Below are 13,766 nucleotides of genomic sequence, written 5' to 3'. Positions count from 1 at the left end.
AATAATTCAATCACTTTGTATGAAGAATTTTTGGGTATAATATGTCACAGTTCACTTTATTGTGTTATACTCACCTGCATAAATGTATTATAGTGTCCTGCACCTAGTAAAAAAAATATAAAAAAATATATATCTGGTGTCTAAATAATTGCGGGTTTGACTGTGCATTAATTATTGTTAAAACTACAACGTAATTCAATCAAGAGCAGTGTGTGATTTTGTTTGTTTCTTTTTCATGTACACTCATTATGACGACATTTCATAGGTGTAATGGGTTTTAATCTAAGCTAATGGCATTTTCTTGCCCCTTAAAACAGTACATCCCAGAAAACTTGAGCATTTTGACTTTTTTGCCATCCACTAGAGGGCGCGTGCTGTATTGTTCCGTTTTTTACCGGAAAGGAAGCCATTTTCTCTACTTTCTGGTAAGGTAAGACATGCGGTGTGGTTGTTCTTTGTGCAATCTTCATAATCTGTATCATATTTAACATTTTTAGGCCAGTGTAAGTTGATTTTTGTCTGTTTGAATATTTTGTGGTTGTATTTTGTGATTAATTGTATAAAGACAGCGTTTTGTTATAGTGATAAATTAATCTTATTCATCTGGCCAGCATTTTGATTAGAACAAGAAATAAGTTACTGTTTGAAACATGTTTGGTGTTGTGTTTGTTCTTATTAGTTTAAAAGTTAAATTAATTAATTTTTATTTGTTAAAATTTCGATTCCTCTTATCGTTTCCTTTGTGAGTATTTCAATATGAGTTTATACAATTCAAGTGCAAGACGACGTTTTTTGTGCTGACGAATGGAACGAAAGCGTTTTTTTGTGCTGTCTGCTGTGTACACATCCACAGCTCACTCACAGAAAAAGATATGTTAAATCTTTCAACTCGTGCGCTGTTTTCTATGCACATTGAAGTGCAGTCACAGAAAATTTGATTTGTAAAATTGATATTAAACTCAAACTAGCGCTGTTTTCTATGATGTAGTCTATGTACATGTGAAGTACGTGAGCGTGAGACTGCTCGCGCGCTGTCTTCAGTGCTACAGGCGTATTGGCCAAGTCTTAAAGTGACAGGAGCGGCTGTCTCTACAATAACAGTATTCAAAGGACAAAGAGAAAAATTCACTCGTTCTTGACTAAACTTTTGTAACTGTTTTTGTACCTTATTTATTAAAAGTGTACTGTTATTTTACACCTGAATTACAGCTTTTTGTACCTGAATACCTGAAAATCTTAAAACACTGTTTTTCAATCATATATTTGTTCAGTTGTATCTATATTTGCAATTGGTAATTTTTTATTTGTTCTCTTTTAATTATTGAGTGTTTACTTATCTTTATTAATGCTTGAATGTATATTATATTTACTTGAATGTATATTTATATTTAGTTGTTTTACTATGGTATTTTTAACCCACAGGCAGAATTTTCCAGTGCAATTGCTCTTTACCTTGTTGATTTTTGTTGTGATATTCAGGTTTAATTTCGAATTAGATCTGTGCATGAGGTTTTAAAGTGTCAGTTCCTTAATACTCTTTCTGTAGTTTATGTCCTTGAGATAAAGTAAAAAAGTTGCTGCTCTTGGCACTTAAGTAGTTGAAATAAAAATCAATGTATATTTAATTAATGCATGCACAGATTACAATTCTATTAAGACTTTCATTCTATTGTTATATTAACTGATACTGAAAGTAGGGTAATTTTTGTTGTATTTTTTTGTAATTTGCTTGTATTGTGAAAAAAATCTAAAATCTAGTAGTCGATATAAAAAATCTAGTAGTCAGTTCAAGACCACAGAGAAAAAAAATGTGTGAAATACACTGTTCTCTTTGGTTGAGTGGTCATTGACTGAAGACTGTCTCTGAGAACTTGCGAGTACATTATAGTTTAAAATCACTTAAATTTATAAATTGGTATGATGTAAAACGATGTGCCATAGAGTCATGTGGATACTATGAAACCAGTTGTGCATTCTGAGAGTACAATATATAAAATATATAATATTTTTGTAAAATGTAATATTTTTGTTTTAATCAAATTGTTTTTTTTTTGTTTTTTTTTTGCAGAAGACTGAAACCTGATTTTGAGGTAAGATGTTACTTTTTTGATAAAATATAGTGATAACAGTCAATAGTGTATAGTATAAGCAAACATTTGGATAAAGTTGTGAATGTTTTACAATATTATTTGTATGGCTGCAATTATCAACAATGAATGTCATTATTGATTAGTAGGGCTGGATATCGATTCAGATTTTACAATTTGATTCGCAATCTCAATTTGATTCGATTTTGATTCCACTCAATGAATAGCCTATATATTTAATACAAATCCTATATTTATAAAAAAAAAATAAGACCCTATTCCTAAGCTAGGATCGTGCGGAGCCATTTATTGACACGTTTATATTCTAGCATAAACAAACTTATATATTTTTTTTTAAATGCCATGTGCAATGTATATCTATTTCATAGCACAATAATGTTATATGGTAATTTTATTTGATGAATACATACTCTGAACACTGAATAAACCACTTCATACATCACCCAGTCTTTGAATGAAGTAGGCTATTGTCATGTGATGTTTGGAGGAGCAGCATATATTTTAACGAGAAAATAACATATCTGGCAATCCTGTTGTTTCATTTGTCCTGTCACAGATACTGTCCGGACAGTAAGGTTCAGTTTTTCCATGTTTCAGAAATGATTCTACGTAGGCTATACTGGGTTAACACAACGCTTTTCCAGTCAGGGGGAAACGATTGTTTTCCCCCACGTCAACTCCACCCAGCTATAACACGACACATTGACCAAGTCTATTACAGACAAAGAGTTCAAATTGAGAGCAAAAATATACATTTTGCTGAAATATCTGTTGTTCGATGTTAAATTTAGGTTTAAAAGTCACCATGTAATTAAATTCTTTTTATGAGAGTAGCAACTATAAAAGAACAATAGCATGCAATTGAATGTAAATGTAAATTAGGAAAACTAATGTTTGTCTTTGCAGAACATTTGTCTTATCTGTTAAGAAAAAAAATTCTTTATTGTTATATTAATTTTTAATTTAGAGAGAGAAACTTTTGCTTTCTAACTCATATAATGTATATCATAGATGTATTCACTATATATGTTTCCGGGCAGGATGTGGCATTGTGTGTTTTGTCAATAAAAGAAAATTGGGGAAATGTATTTAAAATCTAATAAGAGGATAAAGGTCTTAACTGTTATAAAGATGTAAATAAAATGAAAAAACTTGGTTATACTGAAATCTAGTGGTAAAACAGGGTCATGCAATCTGGTTGCTTTTAGAAGTGTTTCAGATATATGGTTATTTCTGGGGATTCAGAGCATTGCTGATTATGGTATTAGTGTACTCACATTATGTTCTCTAAAACACAATTTATTTACAAGCACATTTACTATGTAGATTAATGATATTATCTTTGTTACATATGCGTAAAATTAATTTAGTTCTGTGTTGGTATTATAAGCTGATGTGTCATCTAAATAGTTGCCAGTTATTATTCAGTTATGTAGTTTTAAACTCAAAACATTTTACAATCCAATAAAGTTCATGCTTATATATTTTTAAAATCTTTGCATATAAAAACATTGTATCTGATAAATACCAAATTAAACATTGAAATGCAAAATTATCATCATTAATAGAAGATCTTGTTTTACTGTTTGTGAATTGTACTGTTTGTGAATTGTAATGTAGTAATGTGTAATTTAATTTGTTTTTATGTTTTTGTGTGTACAGATGCCTCGCACAAAGCAAGCCCGGCGCTCCCAGGCCGCAAAGAAGAGGATGGCAGACCGGATGGCTGCTGATCCTGAAGAGGCTCTGCCACCTCTTAAAAAATTGGCAGAAGTAACAGAACGTTGTGTACATCACAACGGGGCTATAAAACTGGGTCATAACAGTGGTCATAACCGTGGTCATAACCTTGGGCAAACAAGTGGTCAAACAAGTGGTCAAACAAGTGGTCAAACAAGTGGTCTAACAAGTGGTCTAACAAGTGGTCTAACAAGTGGTCTAACAAGTGGTCAAACAAGTGGTCTAACAAGTGGTCTAACAAGTGGTCTAACAAGTGGTCTAACAAGTGGTCTAACAAGTGGTCTAACAAGTGGTCTAAACAATGTTGCTAAAAACACGGATCATAATAGTACTGTTAACATGACCATGAAAGCTGTTTCTGATTTGTGTCCACAGAAATCGTACATCAGTGGCTCTTTCCATCAAGGAGATTACCGTTTTGGCCGGAATAGGGGAAGTCAATGTGGTGCAAACAGTTTAACTGCAATTATGATGTGTAAGATGAAAAGTGTGTTGCAGTGGACGAGAAGTGACCTGAATGCTGTTTTGAACCACGGAAATGACCTGTACAGTGCCATGAGAGACGCAGGGAAAATCAACGATCCTGAATCCGGCTTCATAGCTGTTCATGAGCTACCAGACACACACACTCTGAAAGATTGTCGGTTTTCAATAAACTATGGTGAAACATTGACTGGCTTGTTTGGTATCAATAAATATGATGGGGAACTACAAGGGTATGCTATGTCTTTTGATGAAGCAGTAAATCGAGCATTCCAGAGGTTTGATACTGTTTTAGTGAATATTAAGCTAACCATATGTGCAGCTGTCAGAGAAGGTTCCTGGTATGCAGTGATTGATCCACATTCAAGACGAGGTGATGGCAGATGTGTAGCTGACGGTAAGAGTGTAGTGGTTTACCATCGTAACTTGCACTCGCTGATCGTTCATTTCCGAAAACTTGCCGTGTCTATAAATGCACGTTACCATGAGTTTGAGGTAACTGGGGTCAACGCGGTTATGACTGGAGAAAACCGGCCATTCTGGCAAGTGATCGAGAACGCTGGTCCAGCAGTAAGTGAGAGTGAAGGTGAGAAGTCGGACGTGGAAGTTGATGTTGGCTGCAGTCAATTTCTGAATGATTTCATGGACAAAACATCTGTGAAAGAAACTTGTGCACAACAGAGAACAAAAACGCCATACCCAACTAATGAAAATGCTGGTGATGTTACATTCCTTTCACAAACTGCTAGTGTTTCTTTAAGGTTTAGTCCATTAACATTTGAGCAACAAAAGGGTGTTTGCTTAAAGTTAAACATTGCAAACATTGTAAAACCATCTGAGTCCAATCCACCTGAGACTGTTGAAGTGGTTGAGCCTTGTGAAACGAGCAAGACTGTTGCAGATGGAAACTCTTTTTTTAGAGCATTAGCCTTTGCTGTAAGTGGATCAGAACGAGAACACAGAAAAGTGAGACGGGCCGTAGTTACACACATTCTGCAGAATGAAGAAAAGTACGTACAGTATCTCAAACAAGGATACAGCTCTGTACCAGAATACATTGCCAAAACAAGAATGAAATTCGTTGGAAATCGGGCGACAGAGATGGAAATACAAGCAGCCAGTGATTTAATTGGCACAAACATATTTACATACAGTCGAGAGAAATGGTTTAGATTTTCATCTTCAAATGCTTCCTTTAATGCACATGGTTGTCAAGACAGTGGCATATATTTGAAATATGAAAACGGCTGCCATTATGAAGTTGTTGTATGTGGAAAGAGCAAGGATGGTAACTGTGTATTATTTTGTAAATCACCATCTCAACATTCACTGTCTGATCTAGCATCAAATGTGTCTTTAAAGTCACTTGAGGATTCTAGTGAGAAACTTGACTGCAGCAATAGTACAGAGTTCAAAGAAGAAAAACAAATGAAGGCAAAGAAAAGATTACATAAGGATGAAGAAAAACAAATGAAAGCAAAGAAAAGATTACATGAGGGTGAAACTTACATTTCAATTATGAAATCCATCAATAAAAAATACAAGAAAAATGAACAGCATAAAGGAAAAGTGAAGAAAAGTGTGAACAAATACAAATCAAATGATTTACACTGCAAAGCTGTGTCAGAAATGGAAGCTGATGTTGGCTGCAGTCAATCTTTGACTTCTGTCACAAACACAGATAAGATATCTGGGAATGAAACGTGTGTAGAACAGAAAACAGAAACGCCTTCTTTATACCCAACAAAAGAAAATTCAAGTGATGTTGAATTTGTTTCAGAAACTGTCAATGTTTCTTTAAAGTTTAGTCCATTGACATTACAGCAACAAAAGAGTGTTTGCTTGAAGCTAAACATCGTAAACATCATAAAAGAAGACAATAATCCAAACGAGATTGTTGACATGGCTGAACCTTGTGAAACAAAAAGTATTTTGGCCGATGGTAATTGCTTTTTTAGAGCAGTAGCTTTTGCTGTAAGTGGAAGTGAAGAAGAACACAGAAAAGTGAGACGGGCTGTAGTTACACACATACTGCAAAATGAAGAAAAGTATGTACAGAATCTCAGACGAGGATACAGCTCTGTACCAGAGTACATTGCCACATCAAGAATGAAATATGTTGGAACTTGGGCGACAGAGATGGAAATACAAGCAGCCAGTGATTTAATTGGTGTAGACATTTTTACATATACTCGAGAGAAATGGCTTAAATATAAATCTTCAAACATCTCCTCTAGACAGAGCTGTCAACACCATGGGATTTATTTGAAGCATGTGAATAGCTGTCATTATGAAGTGGTTGTATGTGTAAAAACCAACAACAATACCTGTGCTTGCTTTTGTAAAGCATCTTCTGAAAGTTCAACGTATAATATACATTTAAAAGCTAGCTCAGACCCACGTAAGCTTTATAAGGAGAGACTGCGATATAGTCGTGATCATGATTTTAAAGAAAAGAAAAAAATGGAAACTAAGGAAACATATTATGAGAATGAAACTTATAAAGCGGAAAAAATAAAATGCAGTACTAAAAAGTATGAAGAAAACAAATGGCATCAAGAAAAAATACGCAAATACAGCACAGATAAATACAAATTGAATGATTTGCATTGTGAGGCTGTAAAACAATACAGTATCCAAAAGTACCATACTGACAAAGCACATAAAGACACTGTCAAACAGTTCAGTATTCAAAAGTATAATCAAAATACAGCACACAGAGAATCTGTAAAAAGGATGAGCATTCAAAAATATAATGAAAACACAGAACACAGAGAGTCGGTCAAAATGATGAGCATTCAAAAATATAATGAAGACACAGAACACAGAGAGTCGGTCAAAAAGATGAGTATTCAAAAATATAATGAAGACACAGAACACAGAGAGTCGGTCAAAAAGATGAGTATTCAAAAATATAATGAAGACACAGAACACAGAGAGTCGGTCAAAAAGATGAGTATTCAAAAATATAATGAAGACACAGAACACAGAGAGTCGGTCAAAAAGATGAGCATTCAAAAATATAATGAAGACACAGAACACAGAGAGTCGGTCAAAAAGATGAGTATTCAAAAATATAATAAAGACACAGAACACAGAGAGTCGGTCAAAAAGATGAGCATTCAAAAATACAATGAAGACACAGAACACAGAGAGTCGGTCAAAAAGATGAGCATTTTAAAATATAATTCAAATAAAACACACAAAGAGATGGTTATAAATTACAATGTTGAGAAATATAAAACTGATTTTACTTTTGTCAATAATATAAAAATGAGAAATGCTGAAAGACAATATAAATCACAGCTAAAAATGAAAGAGATAGACTATGTAATTGAACAGTTTAAACAAAAGATATCTACAGGTCCTGAATATGTTTGTTCAGTATGTCATCGTTGCTGCTTTAAAATGCAGGTAAAAAAATGCAACAAAAATAAATATCTTCAAAAATCAATCCAAGCTGGTTGTATGGCAGAAAAATGTATTACACTGAAATATCTGCATGAGTGTAATAAAGACTGTAGAGAAAACTGTGTCTATAAGAACAGTCCTGCTGCGTCTTTATGGATTTGTCACACATGTGATACAAAAATCTATGAAGGTAAAATGCCAGCTGAAAGTGTAGCAAATAATCTAAGTTTGGATCCTATTCCCACTGAACTGAGTTCTTTAAACTCTCTTGAGCAACATCTAATAGGAATGAATATTCCATTCATGAAGATGCTGGCTTTGCCACGAGGAGGACAGAATGGAATTTGTGGCCCTGTCGTGTGCATTCCATCTAATGTTTCAGAAGTAGTGAATGTTTTACCAAGATCAGAAAATGATTTTATGATACCAATAAAGCTTAAGAGAAAACTGACATACAAAGGGCATTACGAGTATAAATTTGTGAATAGTGATAAAATTAAAACAGCATTGACATATTTAAAGGAGAATAACAAATGGTACACAGATGTTGAGTTTAACAAGACTTGGATTAATCCTCTGAATAAAATAGAAGAGGAATTGACTGATGAAACTGAAAACAATGATATGGATTTGGACAATTGTGAGGATGTGCGTATTAACGAAGAGCAAAACATTGACAATGATGATAATGAGATGAGTGATGAAACACTTCATGATCGACAGCAGCATGGTTTATTTATGGATTCATGTTTGCAGCCAGTGGACATTGCTCAAGAGGTCTTAGATCAACACTTTGATGGCATTATGTCACTTGCACCAGCAGAAGGCAATAATCCAGTGAGAATGTTAATGGATGAAACTAATGAGGCCAAATGTTTTCCAGTTTTGTTCCCAAAAGGAAAAGGCACATTTCACGATTCACGACCTGAGAAATTAACACTGTCTAGGTATTTAAACAACAGAATTTTAAATGCAGATGGACGTTTTGCCCAAAACCTCGATTACATCTTTTATGGACAATATTTGTCTGAGCTCAATCAAATTATGTCTAATGTATCGATTGCTTTGAGGAAAGGCTATGATTCAAGCAACAAAAGAAAAATTACCTCAGAAATGCTGACAAACAAAGATTCACTTCAAATGATTTTAAATTATGATGACGGTTACAAGTTTTTAAGGCCAGTGAGAGGAAGTCCTGTTTTTTGGCAAGCTGTTCAGAAGGATTTGTTTGCAATGGTGAGACAACTTGGGATCCCAACATGGTTTTGCTCATTTTCCTCAGCTGATTTGCGATGGCCAGAATTATTGCAGTGTATTGTGAAACAAGAGGGTTGTCAAACTCCTATTGATGAACTGGATTGGTCTGATAGATGTGGGATGCTGAAACGAAACCCAGTAACTGCTGCCAGAATGTTTGATCATCGATTCCACTGTTTTCTGAAAGATGTCATTATGTCACCAGCTCAACCTATTGGAAAAATAATAGATTATTTCTATCGAATTGAATTTCAACAACGTGGATCACCTCACACACATTGTCTGTTTTGGGTTGAGAATGCACCTCAAGTGGACAGAGAGGACGATGATGAAGTTGCAGCATTTGTTGATCGTTATGTCACTTGTGAAATGCCACCTGAAGATGAAACAGAAATGCATGAAATTGTGAGCACTGTCCAACAGCACAGCAAAAGACATGCAAAAACATGTAGAAAGAAAGGCACTATATGTAGATTTAACTTTCCACGTCCAGCTAGCAAAAATACTTTCATTTCAAGAAACAGACAAACAGATGAGAATGGAAATACAACAGATGATGGAAAATGTGAAAGTAAAGACAAAAGAGTAAACTATTCTAAAGAGATATCAAAAGAATTAGCTGAATCTATAATGAAAAGAGTAAGAGAATGTTTGCTGAACACTGATGCTGTCTTTGACTCTGTTGACTCTTTGTTTGCATCTATTGGTATAAATCAAGAGATATTTGAATGCGCTTATAACAAAATGACAAAGAAAACAAATGTTGTGCTAAAAAGGAAACCAAGTGATGTGTGGGTAAATCAGTATAATAAAGATCTTTTGCGATGCTGGAATGCAAACATGGACATACAGTTTGTTGTTGATGCTTACTCTTGCATAGTGTATATAGTTTCCTACATTTCCAAAGCAGAGAGAGAAATGGGATTGCTGCTGGCAAATGCACAGAAAGAAGCACACAAAGATGGCAATATGGATGCAAAACAAGCTTTAAGAAAACTTGGAAGTGTTTTCCTTCACAATAGAGAAGTGTCTGCCCAAGAGAGCGTTTATCGTTTGACTAATATGAGATTAAAAGAAGGATCGAGGAAAGTGGTTTTCATTCCAACTGGTCTTAATACAGTAAAAATGAGTTTACCTTTAAATATCATAAATAAAAAGGCTGAAAAGGAAGAAACTGACAATGATGAAATATGGATGAAAAGCATCACAGACAGATACAGAGCTCGTCCAAAAACTCAAGACTTTACAGGAATGTGTTTAGCGTCCTTTGCATCAGAATACAGAGTTCTGTCCAAATCTGAAAAGTCATGCACAGACCGAGTAAAACTGGAAAATGAAATGGGGTTTGTGAGAAAAAGAACTCGTACAGATTTTGCAGTCGTACGATATGCTCGTTTTTCCCCAACTAAAAATCCTGAAAATTATTATCAAAGTATTTTGGAGTTATTTTTGCCTCATATTTTGCAAAGTCAACTGAAACCACCAAATTTCACTTCATATCAGGAGTTTTATGAGACTGGATTTGTCACATTGTATAATGATGAACTTGAGTCAGTGAAAATCATAGTGGACACAAACAGGTCAAAATTTGAAAAAGAAGCAGACAGTATACAAAAAGCTCAAGATGACTTAGAACAACATGGACCGATGGAAGACGCATGGGCCCAAATCTGTCCAGAAGCAGAACTTGAGCGTTTAGAATGTCTAGATACTAGAAAAGAACAACCAATAGAAACAGAGGAAGGTGATGATGTCATTCCTGATCTATTACCAAATGTTCATGGTTTCACATTAGAAAAGAATCCTTGTGCTATGACAAAGAAAGATGCCATGTGTTTGCTGCGTTCTTTGAATGAGAAACAGTCACAAATCTTTTATAAAGTGCGGCAGTGGTGTCTAGCAAAAGTACAAGGTGAAAACCCAGAACCATTTCATGTGTTCATATCTGGGCCTGGAGGAGTTGGAAAGTCAGTTTTGATTAAAGCTATGTATTATGAAACCTCTCGCATTCTATCAAAGTTATCAGAAAACCCAGATGAGACACATGTGCTCTTAACAGCTCCGACCGGTGTCAGTGCCTTTAACATTAGTGCAAAAACTATACATTCAACTTTCTCTATTGGAACGAATGCTACATTGCCATATCAGCCACTTGGTGACGAAAAAATTAATTCCTTGAGAGCAAAATTTGGAAAACTGCAAATATTAATAATTGATGAAATTTCAATGGTTGATCATAAACTTTTGGCATATATTCATGGCAGATTGAGACAAATCAAACAAACAGGAGATTATTCAGCATTTGGAAAAGTCTCAGTAATAGCAGTCGGAGATTTTTATCAACTTTCTCCTGTCAAAGGAAAACCTCTTTATACTGAACCCGTTAACGGTGTGAATCTTTGGGAAACTCACTTTAGTTTTGTTGAACTCACAGAGATCATGAGGCAGAAGGACAAAGAATTTGCTGAATTACTAAGTCGTTTAAGACTACGTAAAAAGGATGAACCAATGCATGAAGGAGATGTTGCTATGCTTAGAAAATGTGAAACAGGTGATGGTGATGATAGTACAGACATCCACATTTATGCAACAAACAGTGAAGTTGATGTACACAACATACATATGCTGCATAAATTATGCTCAGACACAGTTACTGTGAAAGCACAAGACTTTGAGAGAAATGCTAAAACTGGCCGAATGGAAGAAAAAGATGGGCATCATTTCAGGGTTCATAACAGCTGTTTAGAAAAATCCCTTGAATTAGCTATTGATGCTCGAATAATGCTTATAAAAATATTAATGTTTCAGACGGTCTTGTGAATGGAATTTTTGGCACAATTAAAGAATTCTGTTATGATGATAATGAAACATTTCCCTCAAAAATATATATTGAATTTGACAATGAGCAAGTTGGTAAAGAAGCAAGAGCCAAACATCCGTGTTTAAAACCTGGACTGGAGAAAGCAACACCAATTGAACCTGAAGAAGAGAAAGTAACCAATGATGGTGGTGTCAGAAGGCAGTATCCTATCAGATTAGCTTGGGCTTGCACAGTTCATAAAGTACAAGGCCTAACAGTGGACAAAGCTGTTGTTTCAATGAAAAAGATATTTGCTGCAGGACAAGCATATGTAGCATTAAGTCGAGTGACCTCTCTTGATGGGCTCATCATAGAAGATTTCAAAGAAAACGTTATTTTTGCAAAAGATAACATTGAGCAAGCACTACAAAACATGCCTCCTTTTATTCTTCCATGTGAAACAACAGAAACTTTCAAATACAAAATGATGTTACATAATGTTGAAGGACTAATCCCACATATATTAGATATTCGCCAAGATAACAGATACTTTGAAGCAGATATGATATGTGTAACAGAGACATGGTTGAAACCAAAACAATGTGGAGAATGAAGTGTGTCTTGATGGGTACTATTTCCATGGAAAAACACGTGGTGCTGCATATGACACAAGTGAGGATGTTTTTGCTAAACTAAAAGAGGAAAATCATGGTGGCGTTGGAATATATCACAAAGAAAAAGTCAAAGTTGCTCTAATGGATTTACCGTGCATGAACATGGAATGTATGATGTGCAGGATAGAACATCTGGACACAACTGTGGCAGTTGTATATAGACCGCCATCATATAACATTGCCTTGTTTCAAGAGAAGTTGACTACCTTAGTTCATGAAATGAACTGCTTACCAGGTGGGAAAATAATTCTAGGAGATTTCAATGAAAACCTTTTCAATTACTCAAGTATTCATCACATTATGGAACATTTTGGTTTCACACAAATTGTTGAGAAACCAACAACTGAAAATAATACACTAATTGATCATGTATATGTGAAAGATATTGACTTGGATAAAATAAAGATTGATATTATGCCCACTTACTTCAGCTATCATGATTGTGTTGTGCTGAAATGGTTAGAATAATCAAATCGTCCAACAAGATGGGGGAGGGGGATACAGAGGTGAATTTTAAATGTGGACGGCCTCTGTGGGGAAACATACTGCCTTCACATGCTATCGGAATTAGTGGTGTGCACCAAACTTTAAATCAGTGGTTCTTAATTCTGGGGCCTCATTTATAAAATGTGTACAGAAATCTACCTAGAGTTAATCTTATGATTACTTCTCAAATATGCATGCATGTTATACATACATAAAATTTGCGTACAGAAAACAAACATTAACATCTTTTGCACATGTTAAAGCTATTAATCAGAAATAACCTTGATCTTACAAATTTATGGTTTCCACTGTCTGCTTTGTAAAAGACTCCTAATTAACGTCATTAATTGTATTTGATTGATGGCTATCTTTATCTTCTTTAAGTTCTTTTGATGAATTAATGTTTAGTTAATATTTGTTATTTGTTTTTATTAAGGCATCCCTCTAATGTAAATGGCGTTTTTAACTGTGAGATACCTGTATACCTTTGTTCTGGTCCTTAATGAGACCTGTGCATTCGACTAATGAGAGTTATGCTAAATATGAAATTCCTAGTTCAAAATTTTTAAAACCAGTATTATATTGAGTAAATTTCTTCAACAGCAAAGTATCAATGAATAAAATTTAGTAAATAATAAATAAGCAAAAATACAGTTGTCTTACCAACTAAATGTATATTGTTTCACACATCAAAAGTAAGCATGACAAAGTCATGATGTTCTTTTGAAAAGCAAAAGGTAGGACATTTCCGATAGCATGTGAAGGCAGTATGTACCACTGTACTTTTACTGGGTGTTAAGGCCATTA

At 34.6% G+C, this 13,766-nt stretch overlaps 1 protein-coding gene across 1 annotated transcript; it reads left to right on the top strand.

Annotated features, from left to right (window-relative positions):
- Positions 1-275: 275 nt before the first annotated feature.
- On the top strand, positions 276-12,254 carry LOC113100849 (uncharacterized; the record flags this gene model as incomplete). Its single annotated transcript, XM_026265371.1, is given in 6 exon segments — positions 276-430; positions 2,069-2,090; positions 3,771-4,943; positions 6,156-6,690; positions 7,054-11,784; positions 11,787-12,254. Coding segments are annotated over 6 exon segments (7,069 nt in total), but the record flags the coding sequence as incomplete, so codon positions are not given.
- Positions 12,255-13,766: the final 1,512 nt, after the last annotated feature.

This window comes from Carassius auratus, unplaced genomic scaffold, assembly GCF_003368295.1.
Source record: "Carassius auratus strain Wakin unplaced genomic scaffold, ASM336829v1 scaf_tig00217366, whole genome shotgun sequence".
Taxonomy (NCBI): domain Eukaryota; kingdom Metazoa; phylum Chordata; class Actinopteri; order Cypriniformes; family Cyprinidae; genus Carassius; species Carassius auratus.
Note: the sequence above shows the minus strand (reverse complement) of the source record. Positions and strands in the feature narration are given on the sequence as shown.